Source organism: Entelurus aequoreus, linkage group LG02 (genome assembly GCF_033978785.1).
Source record: "Entelurus aequoreus isolate RoL-2023_Sb linkage group LG02, RoL_Eaeq_v1.1, whole genome shotgun sequence".
In the NCBI taxonomy this organism is placed as follows: domain Eukaryota; kingdom Metazoa; phylum Chordata; class Actinopteri; order Syngnathiformes; family Syngnathidae; genus Entelurus; species Entelurus aequoreus.
In genome coordinates, this window is record NC_084732.1 from 78361053 (window position 1) to 78376176 (window position 15124).

The window sequence follows — 15124 nt, forward strand, 5'->3', positions numbered from 1 at the left end:
CTCCATGCTTTTCCAAGTTTTCATCTGTTTTGTCGTGTAGAATGGCGTCTGGAGTACAATAGTTCGATATGTCTGGGAACGCGACCAACATATAATCCTTGATATCGCTCGACAAATTTTCTTTTGATAAAGAAAATGTATCAAAATTGCATAGTTAGATTTTGCTTGTATCTGCTTTTTGCAGGAAGATTTAGACCTCTTTTGTACTCAGATAGTTTGCACGGTGCTTGCTGTACAACAGTCATCTTGGCTTGGTTCACTACCACTGGTTTCCAATTCTGTACACAAACTATGGAAGCCGGGTCAGAAATTTCTGGTACGAAGCGAAACTTCTACCTAGCCATTATCTCTCCAATGCCAGATCCTGGACGCTTGCAGGTGTATTTTCACAATAAAATGCTTTTCTATTCTATATCATAGTAATACTTTTACTGCACTGCTGCTTCGGATCATTGTAAACAATAGAGGGTCGAGCCGACCGATACAGTTAGCTGTGCTACGGGGTACATAATCATTAGCAAGGTTTGCATAGTAACATATTATAATACTAACTGGTCCATTGCCAAACACACTAAGCAGTGATCCAATTAATCATTCTTATTATGCCGGTGGATGGTGATGCTATTGTGTCACTTTAGAGAGCTAAAGTAGTTACACAACAACTCGAGTTAACATCGCTAACGTACAATTCATACATTTCCAACCTACTGTTATAACTTACTGTTTCGTTGTCTCCTCTATTGCCATAAGTAGTAGTCACCGAACCCGCGATTAAAAGTTAGTTTTTTTGGGTTTTTTTTCGGAAAATCCATCTTTTTGTGAATGTCTGTGGTTGAAGCAGACTAATCGTTGCACATTCGAAGGGACTCCCAACAGAGCACTTTCCTTCATTGAGTATAATCATCGACATGATATTGTAGCACAGCCAGATTTACATTTACATTTTAATTGGCTGAGTCACGCAAGGATGTTTGTGTAAATATATATAGATAATCTGCTGACGTCATACTTCAACAAACCGTCACACTTGAACATGATTCCAAAGGAACCGTTTGGAGGACGTAGGAAGGAAGGCTTGATTGTGCTACAAATATCTCTGCAATAACTCCACGGTTTGATTTCAAATCTACAGGACTTATGCTGATTTCAAATGCATATAAGCAGGTGCCATCAGGTAAAAAAAAAGTTGGTTTGCAAGCATGCAGTCACAAACTGAGATAGCAGGGTTTTAAGTCAACTATTTCACTAAAACTCTTGTAGTTTTCTGTCTAAGGAGTGCAGTTGTAGTATCCCAGCTGATTCCCAATGCCCAACACATTCTCATTAACTCATAAGTATTTCCACAGTCTTTGTAAATTCATAGCGCAATTTAAACAAACATTATGATATTATTCTGGAGCCCTAAATGACCGTTTATTCAGTTAGAATAAACTGCTGGCAAGGATGTTGCTCTAAATGAGGCTATGTGAGACGCTGTGCATGAGAATATGCAAAAATATGACAATATACAAATGCGACGACTACAAGACCTCAGTTGGTGTCAAGCACTTGATCGGGTCTAGTTCCATGTTGTTTAAGAGTTAGTGCTTAATTGTCCATTGGAAAGGCGAGTCATGGCCTCATTTATGGGCCATGTAGTCACTTAAAGAGATCTCGCACACGATACGACCCACAAGAGTTGATCACTCCCTATTGAGTTCACCAATTCAATACACTGTAAATCAATGTATATGACCTACCAATAACAGGCACTCATTAGAATGGCAATGGTCAGAGACTACATTGCTTTTGAACAACATTATGTGTAAAGTCAACCACACTTTGTAGACCTTAAAACGATAAAAACATTTTTCTTATGGCTCTCACTACCCAATGGAATGAATTTAAGGGCCTTCAGAAAGCCAGATTCCACCAGATGCCTCCTGGTCGGTCTCTGATCAAACAAATGATTGTTCACGATTAAAATGAAGATTATTTTCTATGCCAGTAGCAAGGATGTGGTGACTTTGCTAAACGCAGTCTCTTAACCACATGACAATGTTTGCTTGTCTTTTGACACCTTTGACACCCTTGCGTAAAAACAAACGTTATTGAGACTCAGCAGCACACCTGCTCGTTTGCGTATTGGGTATATTTTGAAAGAAACCAGTGTTTCTTAAGCATATCTTAAGATAACTATTGCAACAACACATCATCAGTAAGGTAAAACTAATCTTTCTCACGACGGTCTAAACCCTGCTTACGTTCCCTATTAGTGGGTGAACAATCCAACACTTGGATTGTCGTCCATTTAAGGGACGCCAAAAGATATCTGTTTCTCGGCTGCGGTCCGTACTCAGTTGTAATACATTTTTCTGCCACTTGTGGCAGTAATGACCATATCAAACCAACAGAAAAAAATCTGGAGCTCTAGTGATTAAGAAGTTTCTTAAGGGCAAACATTATGACTGAAGTGATAAAGCACTTCAATTGTTTTAAAAGGTTAGTTAAGACACATGTATGTATAATTATTAGTAATTAAGTCAGAATGTATTTATTTTACCACTGCATAATTGTGTATACATTTATCTGTAGTATATTTGATAAGTATTTTTTTGTACAAACGTAATAATAATCTATGTGATTGACACATGCTGTCATATCATTTGACAAGGTTTATCCTGTTAAAGTTTAAGTAGGCTAGATATAATTATTGAATTTGATTAAAATCAAGAGTAAGATGACTAATTCAGGGTTAATATTTAGGTGGACCCCAGGCTCCTCTATAGTCGAAAAGTTGGGCCCTGAGGTCAAAAAGGTAAGAACCCCTGTTTCAAACCATGAAATATATATATTTTTAAAGCCTGTCAAAACAGTGGAATTTTTTTGCGGTATAGTTTATGTACATCAATTTTACACATCACAATCCATTATAGTAAAAAATAAATATTGTAATTTCCGGTCTGAAAGCAGCTATTTTTTCCCCCCCTACGCGTTGAACCCTGCGCTTTATAGAATTATGCAGCTAATTTATAGATACTTCCGGATTCCACGAGCTTCTCATGCCACCAGTAAGTTTTGCCTCGTCACATCAGCTCAAACACACTCACACAATCATTCAGTCAGCCATTTAGCGGGTTAAGGACTCACCCTCGTCATGGACAAGAAACAACAAAATGCACACGACACAGCCTCCATAGCCGAAGAAGTTTGAACAGGCTATCGAAAAAAAGGGAAACCTCTCGCTCGGAACAGAAATCCACCACCACCTACAGGTGCGAGGAAATTACGGTAAATTTGCAGAGGGCACTATGATAATTTGGGGGGGGTTCATATTTGGGACCACAAAAATATCAAATGTGTCACCGGCCTAATGCGTTTGCAAACTTTGGTTAGTTTTCATGCATGTTAGGCCCCCAAAATGTGACCAAATACTGAGAATAGTATTTAAAATAATAAACATAGCAGATAAAAATACGGTGGGTGCATCTCACGACAGAGTTGTTGTTCCAGGGATGCAATTGTGTGTTTGTGGCATATTTCCATATAGAAACTGGTAATCCATGCTAGAATAAGTACACAGCCAGATGCACGCAATGATAAGCCTGCCAAAAACAAAAACAATCTGGTGCGCTGCTCCTGTGTACCAGTGTAATCAGTACCATTGGCAGAGTTGCACTGCTATCAAAAGCACTTAATTTGACTTCTTTTATAGAGAGAAGCTGCAGCAGTACGAGTAGGTTGACTGCAGCTGCACAAGCAGACCTGGCACTCACTGCCTGCTTGCTGACAGTCACAAACGCTGATTTGTGGAATCAGGGATCATTACATCCAAAGAAAAAACACACTTTTATGATAGCAGTGGCTGGCTGGCAGTTAGTCCCTATTGTAGGCCCTCAGTGGGTCCTTGAACAGTTTTATTCACCTCTTAAAAGCACCGCTATCATGTCATGATTATACAAACCATCAATCATATATAAAATGTGACATCACAAGGTGTGACATTACAGTGTTAAGTATTTTTTGTAATGGGAAAGAAACCCAGTCAACCAATGATCTTCGCATACATTGCCGCCAATATGCCGAAGTTATTATTATTTAGGGTTCAAACTACAAACCTCAACACTACAACATATTTAGCAATAAGAACTAGTATTAATCCAATAACATGACACAACAAAAAAGTGAAGAAAATAGGTCTCGTTTTTGGCGGGGACAACTGATTTCCTCATCTGAAGAGGAAAAGCATTTGATTAGCTGTCCTTCGACCACGGCCCCACCACCACAGGTATTTTGGCAATTTAGGGGAAACTCTGACATTAACACAATGAACATTTTTTACAATACAATCGTGCTTTGTCACCTATGTTTTGTAATGTTATTCTGTGATATTTGCACCTAAAGAAATGCTAGTACATCAGTTTAGGAATATAGGGTTGGGGGGGGGGGATTTTTGTGGCTGGCTGAATATTGTGTAAGTTCATCCTCTGCTCAAAAGACCTAACCTCAATCCGTACCTCATGGTAAACTACCGGCCGGTGTGCCACCTTCCCTTTATCTCGAAAATTCTCAAAGGAATTGTTGCACAGCAGCTAAATGAACACTTAGTGTCTAACAATCTCTGTGAACCCTTTCAGTCCGGTTTCAGGGCAAATCACTCTACGGAGACAGCCCTCGCAAAAATGACTAATGATCTATTGCTAACTATGGATGCTGATGCGTCATCTATGTTGCTGCTACTTGATCTTAGCGCTGCTTTCGATACCGTCGTATCAAACGTATCAAAACACATATTGGTATGTCAGACTTAGCCTTTTCTTGGTATAAGATAGATAGATAGTACTTTACTTTATTTTAAAGGAGCCATATGTAATAATTTCATGTCAAGTCATCATTATATGACCATGCTATGTCAAAAGGCATTAATAAATCATGTTCTTTTGGAATACCTTTTTTAACTGATAACGGTAGTTCAGCCGGGATATGCTCATTTCAAAATTAGATTTACAGCCCCAAAATCTTGTTAATGTTTTCATTTCAATGCCCCGCCCTCCACCGTTTGACCAATTAGAAAGTCCGTGAGTGTGTCACATCCAGGTTGTCAGTTACGCACCGCCCTCTGTGTCGAGCTACTGCCACTGGTAAAGTTACTAAACATGTCAGACCTTAGTAAATCTAAAAGGCGTCTTTACGATTCTCAACTTATTCATGAAAAAGCCAGGAACAAAACGAGGATGCCTTTGAAAGATGGAGACAATTGAAGGCGGAGAAGACTTTTTCATCTGACGCCAAACTTGCCAATTTCCTCCTTGATAGGTAAGTCAGGCATTTACGTTTTATTATTACTTGTATTAAATGAAAATGGGCATTTCGTATGTAAACTGTATTGTCCAATACAGTCTATGACCTTGTCGAACAAAACTAGTATGTTCGTGCAACGATTGCTTAGGAGCGAAGCACCATCACACTAGCGTAATGCTTACTTAGCATGCTCGCCCGGTCAATGACACATCAACATATAGGCTAACGGGGGAAATATATGCCGTTAGCCTGTATGTCGATGTGTCATCCAACTGACAGGGCAACATATATTTTCGACAAATAAAGCCTATGTTGATGTGGGTAGTGTCAGTGCCTATTTCGTTCTCAATATGCTGATACATTGAGGAAATGCGTTCCAACATTAGCACAGCTAATTGCGGTTTCTGGTACTGTATGTGCATCAAACACATATGGGGTGGTATTTGCTTGGCACAATATAATGCATTACATGTAATGATTTTCTACTTTGAGTATTAACATTGTAGTAGGCTATATGATTTATACGTAACGGGGTGTTTGCGTAACATGGGTTGACTGATAGAATTGCACTCTGCACTGAAAGATGGTGATGTGCGTACATGGAAGAGAATGCTATGCGTCTGGTTGGATGCAACATGGAGTTATGCTGAAAGAAATGTGGCGGTCATTTTACTGTTGGCCTTGGCTTGCCATCAAAGTAGGCCTTTGCAATATATAATACATTATTATACAAAACCCAAAACCAGTGAAGTTGGCACGTTGTGTAATTTGTAAATAAAAACATAATACAATGATTTGCAAATCGTTTTCAACTTATATTCAATTGAATAGACGGCAAAGACCAGGGGCCGTATTTATCAAGCTTCTTAGAATTACTCCTAAGAAGTCTGCTAAGAGTTGACTTAAGAGTAAATAAATTATTCGCTGAAAGCTGCACTTAAAAGTTAGTTATCAAGCGTCTTACTCACACTTTCAGCGAAGTGTAGGACTGAATCTTAAGTGTCACACTCAGAGCTGAATTACGACATTACTATGTGCCGTAAACGGAATTTTAGGTGACGTCATTTCTGTGTCCATAGAAATGACCAATCACGGAAGGGAATCCGTTGTCTAAGAATAAAGAAATATCTTGGAAATATTTAGTGGACAATGGGAGTGTATATTTTGACAATAAACTACAAAATAATACAAAACAAACTAGTCCCCGCCGGCACTCACGCTACCGCTCCCTCTCTTCTATCGCCCACACACTCACTGACGTCACTCACCTCACGGCCACACACATACGCTAGTCATAACATTTTCTTTCCAATTCATTAATTAGGCAACTAATTTGAAACTGGTGTGGGTGGCTTTATATATACTAGCCCACTGCAGACACATGCAGAAATCAACAAGGAATCGAAAAGTATTAAATCTGTGGCAAAAATAATATCCGCTCTGTCTAAACGATACCGTTTGATCAGCTGCTCGTCGTCAAAAAAAAACTAAACATTGTTCCGTTCCCTGAACGTTCGCGCACGTCTCTCTCGCCTCAGTGCCATCCCCTGCTGGCAACTCCTAACCACTTAAGACACCTCTGAAGGTCTCTTAAATATCGTGGAGAGTAGGAGTGATTCTTAGACTTAAGAACGTTGATAAAAAGCTTTTATTCTTAAGTTTGACAGTAGGACTAAATTTCGCAAATTCTCAGGACTTAAGTGTAAAATGGCACTCTAAGAAGCTTGATAAGTACGGCCCCAGATATTTAATGTTCGAACTGAGAAACTTTGCAAATAATTGAGGAGACCAATTTTTTAAGCTTTTCAGGTGGAATTCTTTCCCATTCTTGCTTGATGTACAGCTTAAGTTGTTCACAGTCCGGGGTCTTCGTTGTGGTATTTTAGGCTTCATAATGCGCCACACATTTTCAATGGGAGACAGGTCTGGACTACAGGCAGGCCAGTCTAGTACCCGCACTCTTTTACTATGAAGCCACGCTGTTGTAACACGTGACTTGGCTGAAATAAGCAGGGGCGTCCATGATAACGTAGCTTAAATGGCAACATATGTTGCTCCAAAACCTGTATGTACCTTTAAGCATTAATGGGGCCTTCACAGATGTGTAAGTTACCCATGCTTTGGGCACTAATACAACCCCATACCATCACAGATGCTGGCTTTTCAAATTTACGCCTATAACAATCCGGATGGTTCTTTTCCTCTTTGGTCCGGAGGACACGACGTCCACAGTTTCCAAAAAACATTTGAAATGTGGACTCGCCAGACCACATAACTACTTTTCCACTTTGCATCAGTCCACCTTAGATCAGCTCGGGCCCAGCGAAGCCGGCGGCGTTTCTGGGTGTTGTTGATAAATGGTTTTCGCTTTGCATTGTAGAGTTTTAACTCGCACTTACAGGTGTAGCGACAAACTGTAGTTACTGACAGTGGTTTTCTGAAGTGTTTCTGAGCCAATGTGGGGATATCCTTTACACACTTGTGTCGCTTTTTGATGCGGTACCGCCTGAGGGCTCGAAGGTCCGTAATATCATGGCTTACTTGCAGTGATTTCTCCAGGATCTCTGAACTTTTTTGATTTCATGGAAGCTGCTTTTATACCCAATCATGGCACCCACCTGTTCCCAATTAGCCTGTTCACCTGTGGGATGTTCCAAATAAGTGTTTGATGAGCATTCCTCAACTTTCTCAGTCTTTTTTACCACTTGTGCCAGCTTTTTTGAAACATGTTGCAGGCATCAAATTCCAAATGGGTTAATATTTGCAAATATAACAAAGTTTTCCAGTTAGAACGTTAAGTATCTTGTCTTTGTCCCCACATCTGCGACCCCCTCCAAGGTTTCTCATTGTGCCCATTGGGTTGAGTTTTTTCTTCCCTGATGTGGGATCTGATGTCGTTGTGGCTTGTGCAGCCCTTTGAGACACTTGTGATTCAGGGCTATATAAGCAAACTTTGATTGATTGATTGATTGATTGACAAATGATACCTAATTGTGATTAATTTTGAGTTAACTATGAACAAAATGTGATTAATCACGATGACATATTTTAATCGTTTGACAGCCCTAGTATATATTTATAGATATAATTATGAAGTAGATCACCTCGACTTGGTCATTTGATAAGTAGCTCGCCTGCTGAAAAAGTGTGGGCACCCCTGGTTTAAACAAATAAACCCTTGTAGCAGAGACATTTTCCAAACCCACATAAATCAAAGCAGGTATGAGAGGTAAGACACACTTCAGTATTTATAATTTATAAACCACATTGATATGTTAATGCATGCAACCACCCACTTGAGTTGAAAGCAACAATCACGTCCACCCAGTCAACCGCACTTGTCAGAAGGCATTTGCAGAACATAAATGCAATAAAGGTGTACATGGGGATGGGGGGGTGCACTTCAAACGTACAAACTGAAGATAAATATTGATGTAAACAAGACTTATTTTCTGACAAACCTTCGAATGATTCATAGTTGACTCACCTCTTGCTGTAAGTCCTTGATGATTTTGGTTTTCTTTTCCATCTCCGCTTTAATCAGTTTAACCTGAAGACAGACAACACAATAAAGCAGCCGTCGTGAATTGTCATCACTTTTTCCTCATCCGTCAACATTTCGCAAGAATCAAAGAGCATTTAATCAAAGTGTTCACGGCAACCAAACTGGAGTAAAGTCAGCGTTGTTTTTTTTGTGCCAGAAACTTGAGGGTTGCAGGTTCGCTCCCTGCCTCTTACCAACCAAAAATCGCTGCCATTGTGTCCTTGGGCGGAACACTTCACCTTTGCCCCCGGTGCCACTCACACCGGTGAATTGAATGATGAATGATAAGTGGTGGTCGAAGGGGCCGTTGGCGCAAATTGCAGCCACGCTTCCGTCAGTCTACCCCAGGGCATCTGTGGCTATGAAAGTAGCTTACCACCACCAGGTGTGAATGAATGATGGGTTCTACATGTAAAGCGACTTTGGTTACTTAGAAAAGCGCTATATAAATCCCAGGTATTATTATTATTATTATTATGATGTGAGTCAAGGCAGGTGGCCAAATACTTTTGGCAATATAGTGTACGTGAGAACTGCAATATGATGGCAGTCACACATAAGAGATACGTGTAGACTGCAATATGATGGCAGTCACACATAAGATGTACGTGTAGACTGCACTATGATGGCAATATGACTCAAGTAAACAACACCAACCAAATTGTTGAACTTTTACTTACCCATCTTATGCAAGTCATTTGGCTTTGCTGTGGGCTTTCGTTAAGTTTTCTCCGATGCTAACAACACAGCGCTGCGCGCACAGCACACTAGCTGGAGGTGCTCAATAAATTCTGACGGGTCAGCTCAGGTAGCCTACTTTAGTTCCGTTTTGTCGTTACATTTTAGCATCCTGAAAAATCCAAACATTTAAAAAAATCAAGATTGAAGTTTATGCATGTTTTAAATACAAGTAACGTCAATAGATGTTTAAGACCTTTCAAAATCATATTTAAGACCTTTTATGAGATTTTAGGCCTTAAATTCTAATTATTGCATTTAAGACTTTTTAAGACCCTGCGGTATACTGCATACAGCTGGTGTTTGTGGTTGAGGGACAGCAAATATCCATGGTTACAGTTTTTCACTTTAATACAAGGCTCCCTGAGGGAGTTGCAAAAACGAACGCACCATTTGTCACTTTTAGCTTGTGTGTGTTTAAATATTAAGTGAGCGTTTCAAAACGAGAGGAGGAAAAAATGTTGAGGTTGTTTTCTACCCCGTTTCAAAACAGGCCGTTTAAAAGCTTTGTACGTCCTTCAGGGAGGTCATCGAGATAAACCTGTTGACAATGAGGGAAATTATCACAGTCTTGCTGACCTCATACCGGGAAGGGACTGCCGGGAACTGTAAACGAAGCCGCATCGGTTGACTCACGGTGAGATAGCATCGCGGTTTATCTTTGAGCCTCTCAGTTTTTGTCGGAGCCAAAGGGAGCATGATATGGTTATATCAACATCTTTATGTAAATGTTACATTTTCTGTGCTGAACTACAACATTCTAATATTGACTGCATAGTTAGGGTTAAAAGAGCCAACTGGGTCCCCTTCAAGGTTTCTCATTGTACACCATTTGGTTGAGTTTTTTCTTGCCCTGATGTGGGATCTGAGCAGAGGATGTCGTTGTGGCTTGTGCAGCCCTTTTAGACACTTGTGATTAAGGGCTATATAAATAAACTTTGATTGATTGATTGATTGATTGATGTGTGACATTTGGTTGTTTTTTTTGTTCTTTTGGGGAACTGCACCTTCCACAAGCAATCCTTATGTGAGACACACATCTTTATCTTTTCTGCATGTTCTAAATAGGGATAAACTGCTAGCAAGAGGCAGAGCGGCGTGGCTCAGATGGTATTGCCTTTATTCTAACAATTAGTTTAAGGCTTTTAATTTGTTGCGGCCCCAGACAAATGTTTTATTTTTTTCATTTTTGGTCCAATACGCCTCTTTCAACATTTTGGGCTGCCAACCCCTGCCTTAGACCTTAGTTCAGTCCTCTAGAGCAGACCTGGGCATTGTACGGCCCGCGGGCCGCATCCGGCCCTTTGCGCATCCCTGTCCGGCCCGCGTGAGGCCAATCATAAATTACAAAATAAATTTTAAAAAGTATCTATGTCGAGTGTGCAATACAACGGTGCTGCTTTTGTTTTGAAAAGCGTTATTTGTATTACTTCCGTGTGGACGTATGCGCGTGTGCGATTGTGAGTGAATTGAACGGCGCAATTACAAATGACAAAATAAAGTTTAAAAAACATCTATGTCGTGCACGCAATACAACTGTGCTGCTTTTATTTTGAAATGTGTTATTTATGCCGTATGTCCGGAGGGAACCTGTGAGTGAAGGTGCATAGAGACAAGTGATGAGACGCTAAAAAAAGAAAAGTTGATGAGGTATGGCGTGTTTCCAACAAGAGATGGACTGCCAAGTATTTCTTTATATAAATTAATGGTAAAGCCGTGTGCTTAATGTGTGGTACACAGGTTGCTGTGTTTAAATATCATTTTAATCGCCACTACACGAAGAAACACGAGGGAAAATACCGGAATGTGTCTGATGAAGCGCGCGCAAGGGAGGCTGATGCGTTGATGGTAAAACTGCAAACCCAACAAGGACTTTGTGCCATATTTCACACCCCCAGAGATGCAGCCGTCAGGACAAGTTTCGTCATTTCTCACAAAAGCGCCAGAAAAAGTAAGGCGTTTTCTGACGGAGAGTTTATTAAGGAGTGCTTATTGGACTTTGTTGCGCTGATAATGCCCGGAGAAATGGACTGTTTTTCGCTAACTTTGGATGAGAGCTCTGATGCAGTCAATTAAAGAGACAACCACAGGTAATGACTTGTTCACAGAGGTAAATGCGTGTTGGGACAAGCTGGCAGGTGTGACAATCCAATCCACTTTATTTATATAGCACATTTAAACAACAAAATGTTTCCAAAGTGCTGCACAACAATATTACAAACAATATTCAAATATTATCCTTAGCTCCACCAATGACTGAATAAAAAGAAAAAACAATTACATATAAAACCAATATAAAAAACAATATAAAATAAATATGATTAAAAACTATTTTTAACAACAGATGGTTGTCCAAATCTGATGGGGAAAAATGTTGGATAATGCAGGATAAAGTGACCATCAAAAGCAATCTGCTTTTGTATAAAGTTAAGTTAGGTTAAATTAAATTATTATTATTAATTATTATTATTATTATCATCATTATTATTTATCTTACGGTATATCAAAAATAATATTGAGCAAAATTTAATTGAAATATTGTCGTGTGGCCCTCCAGCAGTGCTCGGGTTGCTTATGCGGCCCCCGGTGAAAATTAATTGCCCACCCCTGCTCTAGAGGGTATCGATCCGCAAAACCAAAAGGCCCCCGTGGAGTTATTGAGTCAGTTTAGCTGATTAGAGAGTTAGCTTCCACAGCTAGTGGGTCCATGACGATGACTTCTGTTTTGTCTGATATGCCGTTTTACTGCTGTGTTACAGGCACTGTTTGGAAACAATTAAGTTATGTAAATACAAATTTGCAAAATATTTCTGTGTAAATAACTCACAACGTAAATGCGGCTTATCCCCGGTGCAGCTAATGTATGGAAACATTTGTTTTTTTAATCAAATTTAGTGGGCGCGTCTTATATACCAATGCTCTCTGTAATCCAGAAAATACAGTATTAATCAGGATTGACCTATTTTCAAAAAACCTCCAACAATATACATGCTGTAAGTATGAATGTGATGTAGTAACACGCACATTCACGATAACATGTAATATTTACAGTACTTTGGTCATTTTAGCATTAGCTAAACTTCTTACTTGGGCGCATTGATTTTGCAGAGCGCATAGCAATGAACACTACTTCCATCAACAACAACAGCATTTAGAGCATGTTCTATGTATGCTACCACTAATCATACAAGACTTGTGAGAGATGACCATGACTACTGCTTTGGGACAAATGAGGATCCATAACCTTTTTTTTTGAGCCTGAATATATGGAGGATGAGCTACAAGTGTTAATAGCTGGGTGCTAAGTAAAGTCGGCTAGAGTGAAACACTAAGCCATTGTTCTATAATTAGCATTTAGCAGTAGTGCTAAACGTTTATTTGACAACATAACAAAACAGTTGGAATTTAGCACTAGTGCTACACGTTTAATTGACATCATAACAAAACGGTCACTACAATGACTGATCTCACTGGGATGTCGACCAACACATTTATAATCAAGTATTCAATTTTAGAAACTCAGAGGCGAGAAGCTATACCTCTCGCTAGTGGCCGGAGGAACAGTGAAAGAATGTCTCTGCGAGCAAGGCACTGTGTTACTCCGACAGAAAAGTAGTTCCTAGAAGTTAGCTCTTACAAAAATGCGCTATAGCTTGGTGTATATGCACATCACGGCTTGTAAATGAAGCATTGTTGGCAGTTTTTGGATGTTTTTAGTGGGCTTTATAGGCAGAACAGATGACTCCACAATACCTGCATTGTTAGCTGCCTCTTGCTAGCAGTTTTTCACTCCTTCGAACACACAGAAAAGAGAAATACATGTGTGTTCTTGTCTCACATAAGGATTTTGAAATGATGAGCGGGAAAAAAGGTTTTTTTGTTGTTGTTTTTTTAAAGAGAAGTTTATCTTTTAACAGATCATTGCCTTCCCTGTGTGCTGCTCAGTAATGTTCCCCATCTATTTTCTGATAATTGCAATGCTTCTAATGGGAAAAGTGGCATTAATTTACAGCCAAAGAACATGAACATTCTCTACTGCTGCATGGTGTCCAATGAGTATGTTTGTTATGCTATGCTGAATATGAACATATTGTACAGAAAAGGACGATTGATGTCTACTGTACTGCCACAATAGGACACGTTCGGTGAAAACAATGCTAATGTCAGCAATTGCCATGCCTGGTGCCACAGAAATTAGGGCTGAGAATCTTTGGGCACCACACGATTTGTTTCGATTCCATACTTGGGGGTAATGATTTGATACAGAATTGATTCTTGATTCAAAACAATTCTTGATTCAAAATCAATACTGTTTTTAATAACATTTGTATGATTAACTACATTCCTCAAAAAAATAGAAAAACAGCTCTGATCATGTTTTACATTACTTAAAAGAAAACTGGTATTGTTGTAAAATTCTACCCAAACATTTAATACAGATAAAGCAACAACAGATGTATCCAACACTTCTCTTTTCTAAAGTAAATCTGGATAGCAGATTGGGCATCTTAGAGAAAAGCGCTATATAAATATCATTTACTTCAACAAAATGATTTTCCTGAGAGGCTGGACACGACAGATTAAGAAAAATACAATTAAATAAATAATACATTTTAGATTTTTAAAATTTAAAATCGTTACAAAAGACAATCATGATTAATTCGAAAAGCAATATCTTTTTTTGACACCCTTATCATAAATTCCAAAAAAGAAAATAGAAAAAGTAGAATGTCGAATGTATGAGTTGGCATTATCAGATGTTCCCATAAACATTTTTGGCCTCAAATGTGATGCGATTTTTTTTGGGCCTCAAATCCGATCCAATTTCGAGCCCTGATCGAATACTCGAACATGTTTTATAGCAAGTGACTAAAGTAAACAGAATAACAGATTTTAATAAAACTTATTGTATTAAATTTAGAATTTGCTCGTATTGCTTTGCTCCCATTTAAATCATATGGGTTTTACCCTCAAAGCCTTCCTGTATCAATACAATTACCGTACTCCCTCACTCAGATGATCACCAGTCAATTAAAAAAAGACAAAGATCGGGATTGAGGCATCTCCTATCATTGTTTTAGCACATTATTACTGAGCGTGCATACTAAAACTTTTTGTCTTGGTATCATTTATAGCAGGGGTGTCAAACGTACGGCCCGAGGACCGGAACAGGTTTTATCCGGCCCACGGGACGAGATTGCTAAGTATAAAAATGTACCTGAAATTTTTGAATGAAAGAAACTGCTGTTCTAAATGTTTCCACTGGATGTCGCAATAGCAATTCTTTGTATCTTTGTAGATGATGTTACATATGTACAAAATAAACCACATGATGTTAGTACATCAGTCGAGGAAAATGATCAAACTACATAAATAACATACTGTAATTTGATTTTGATGTATTTTTTTAATCTTGATAGATTGAAAATTAACATCAATGAGTTGACTGATGAACATTATCACGTCATTTATTCAGAAAATATAATTAACGACAAATAAAGTACATATACTATTAACCGCAACATGTAAGTGTAAAAAACAACAACATTATGATTTGTACAA

General features: G+C 38.9%; 1 protein-coding gene across 1 annotated transcript in view; it reads right to left on the minus strand.

Annotated features, from left to right (window-relative positions):
- Positions 1-15124, minus strand: part of luzp2 (leucine zipper protein 2) — a 450776-nt gene that overhangs the window by 179041 nt on the left and 256611 nt on the right. The window contains exon 5 of the mRNA XM_062033084.1: positions 8768-8830. Within this exon, the coding sequence (XP_061889068.1) occupies positions 8768-8830 (63 nt within the window). The remainder of the gene's footprint in view (positions 1-8767; positions 8831-15124) is intronic.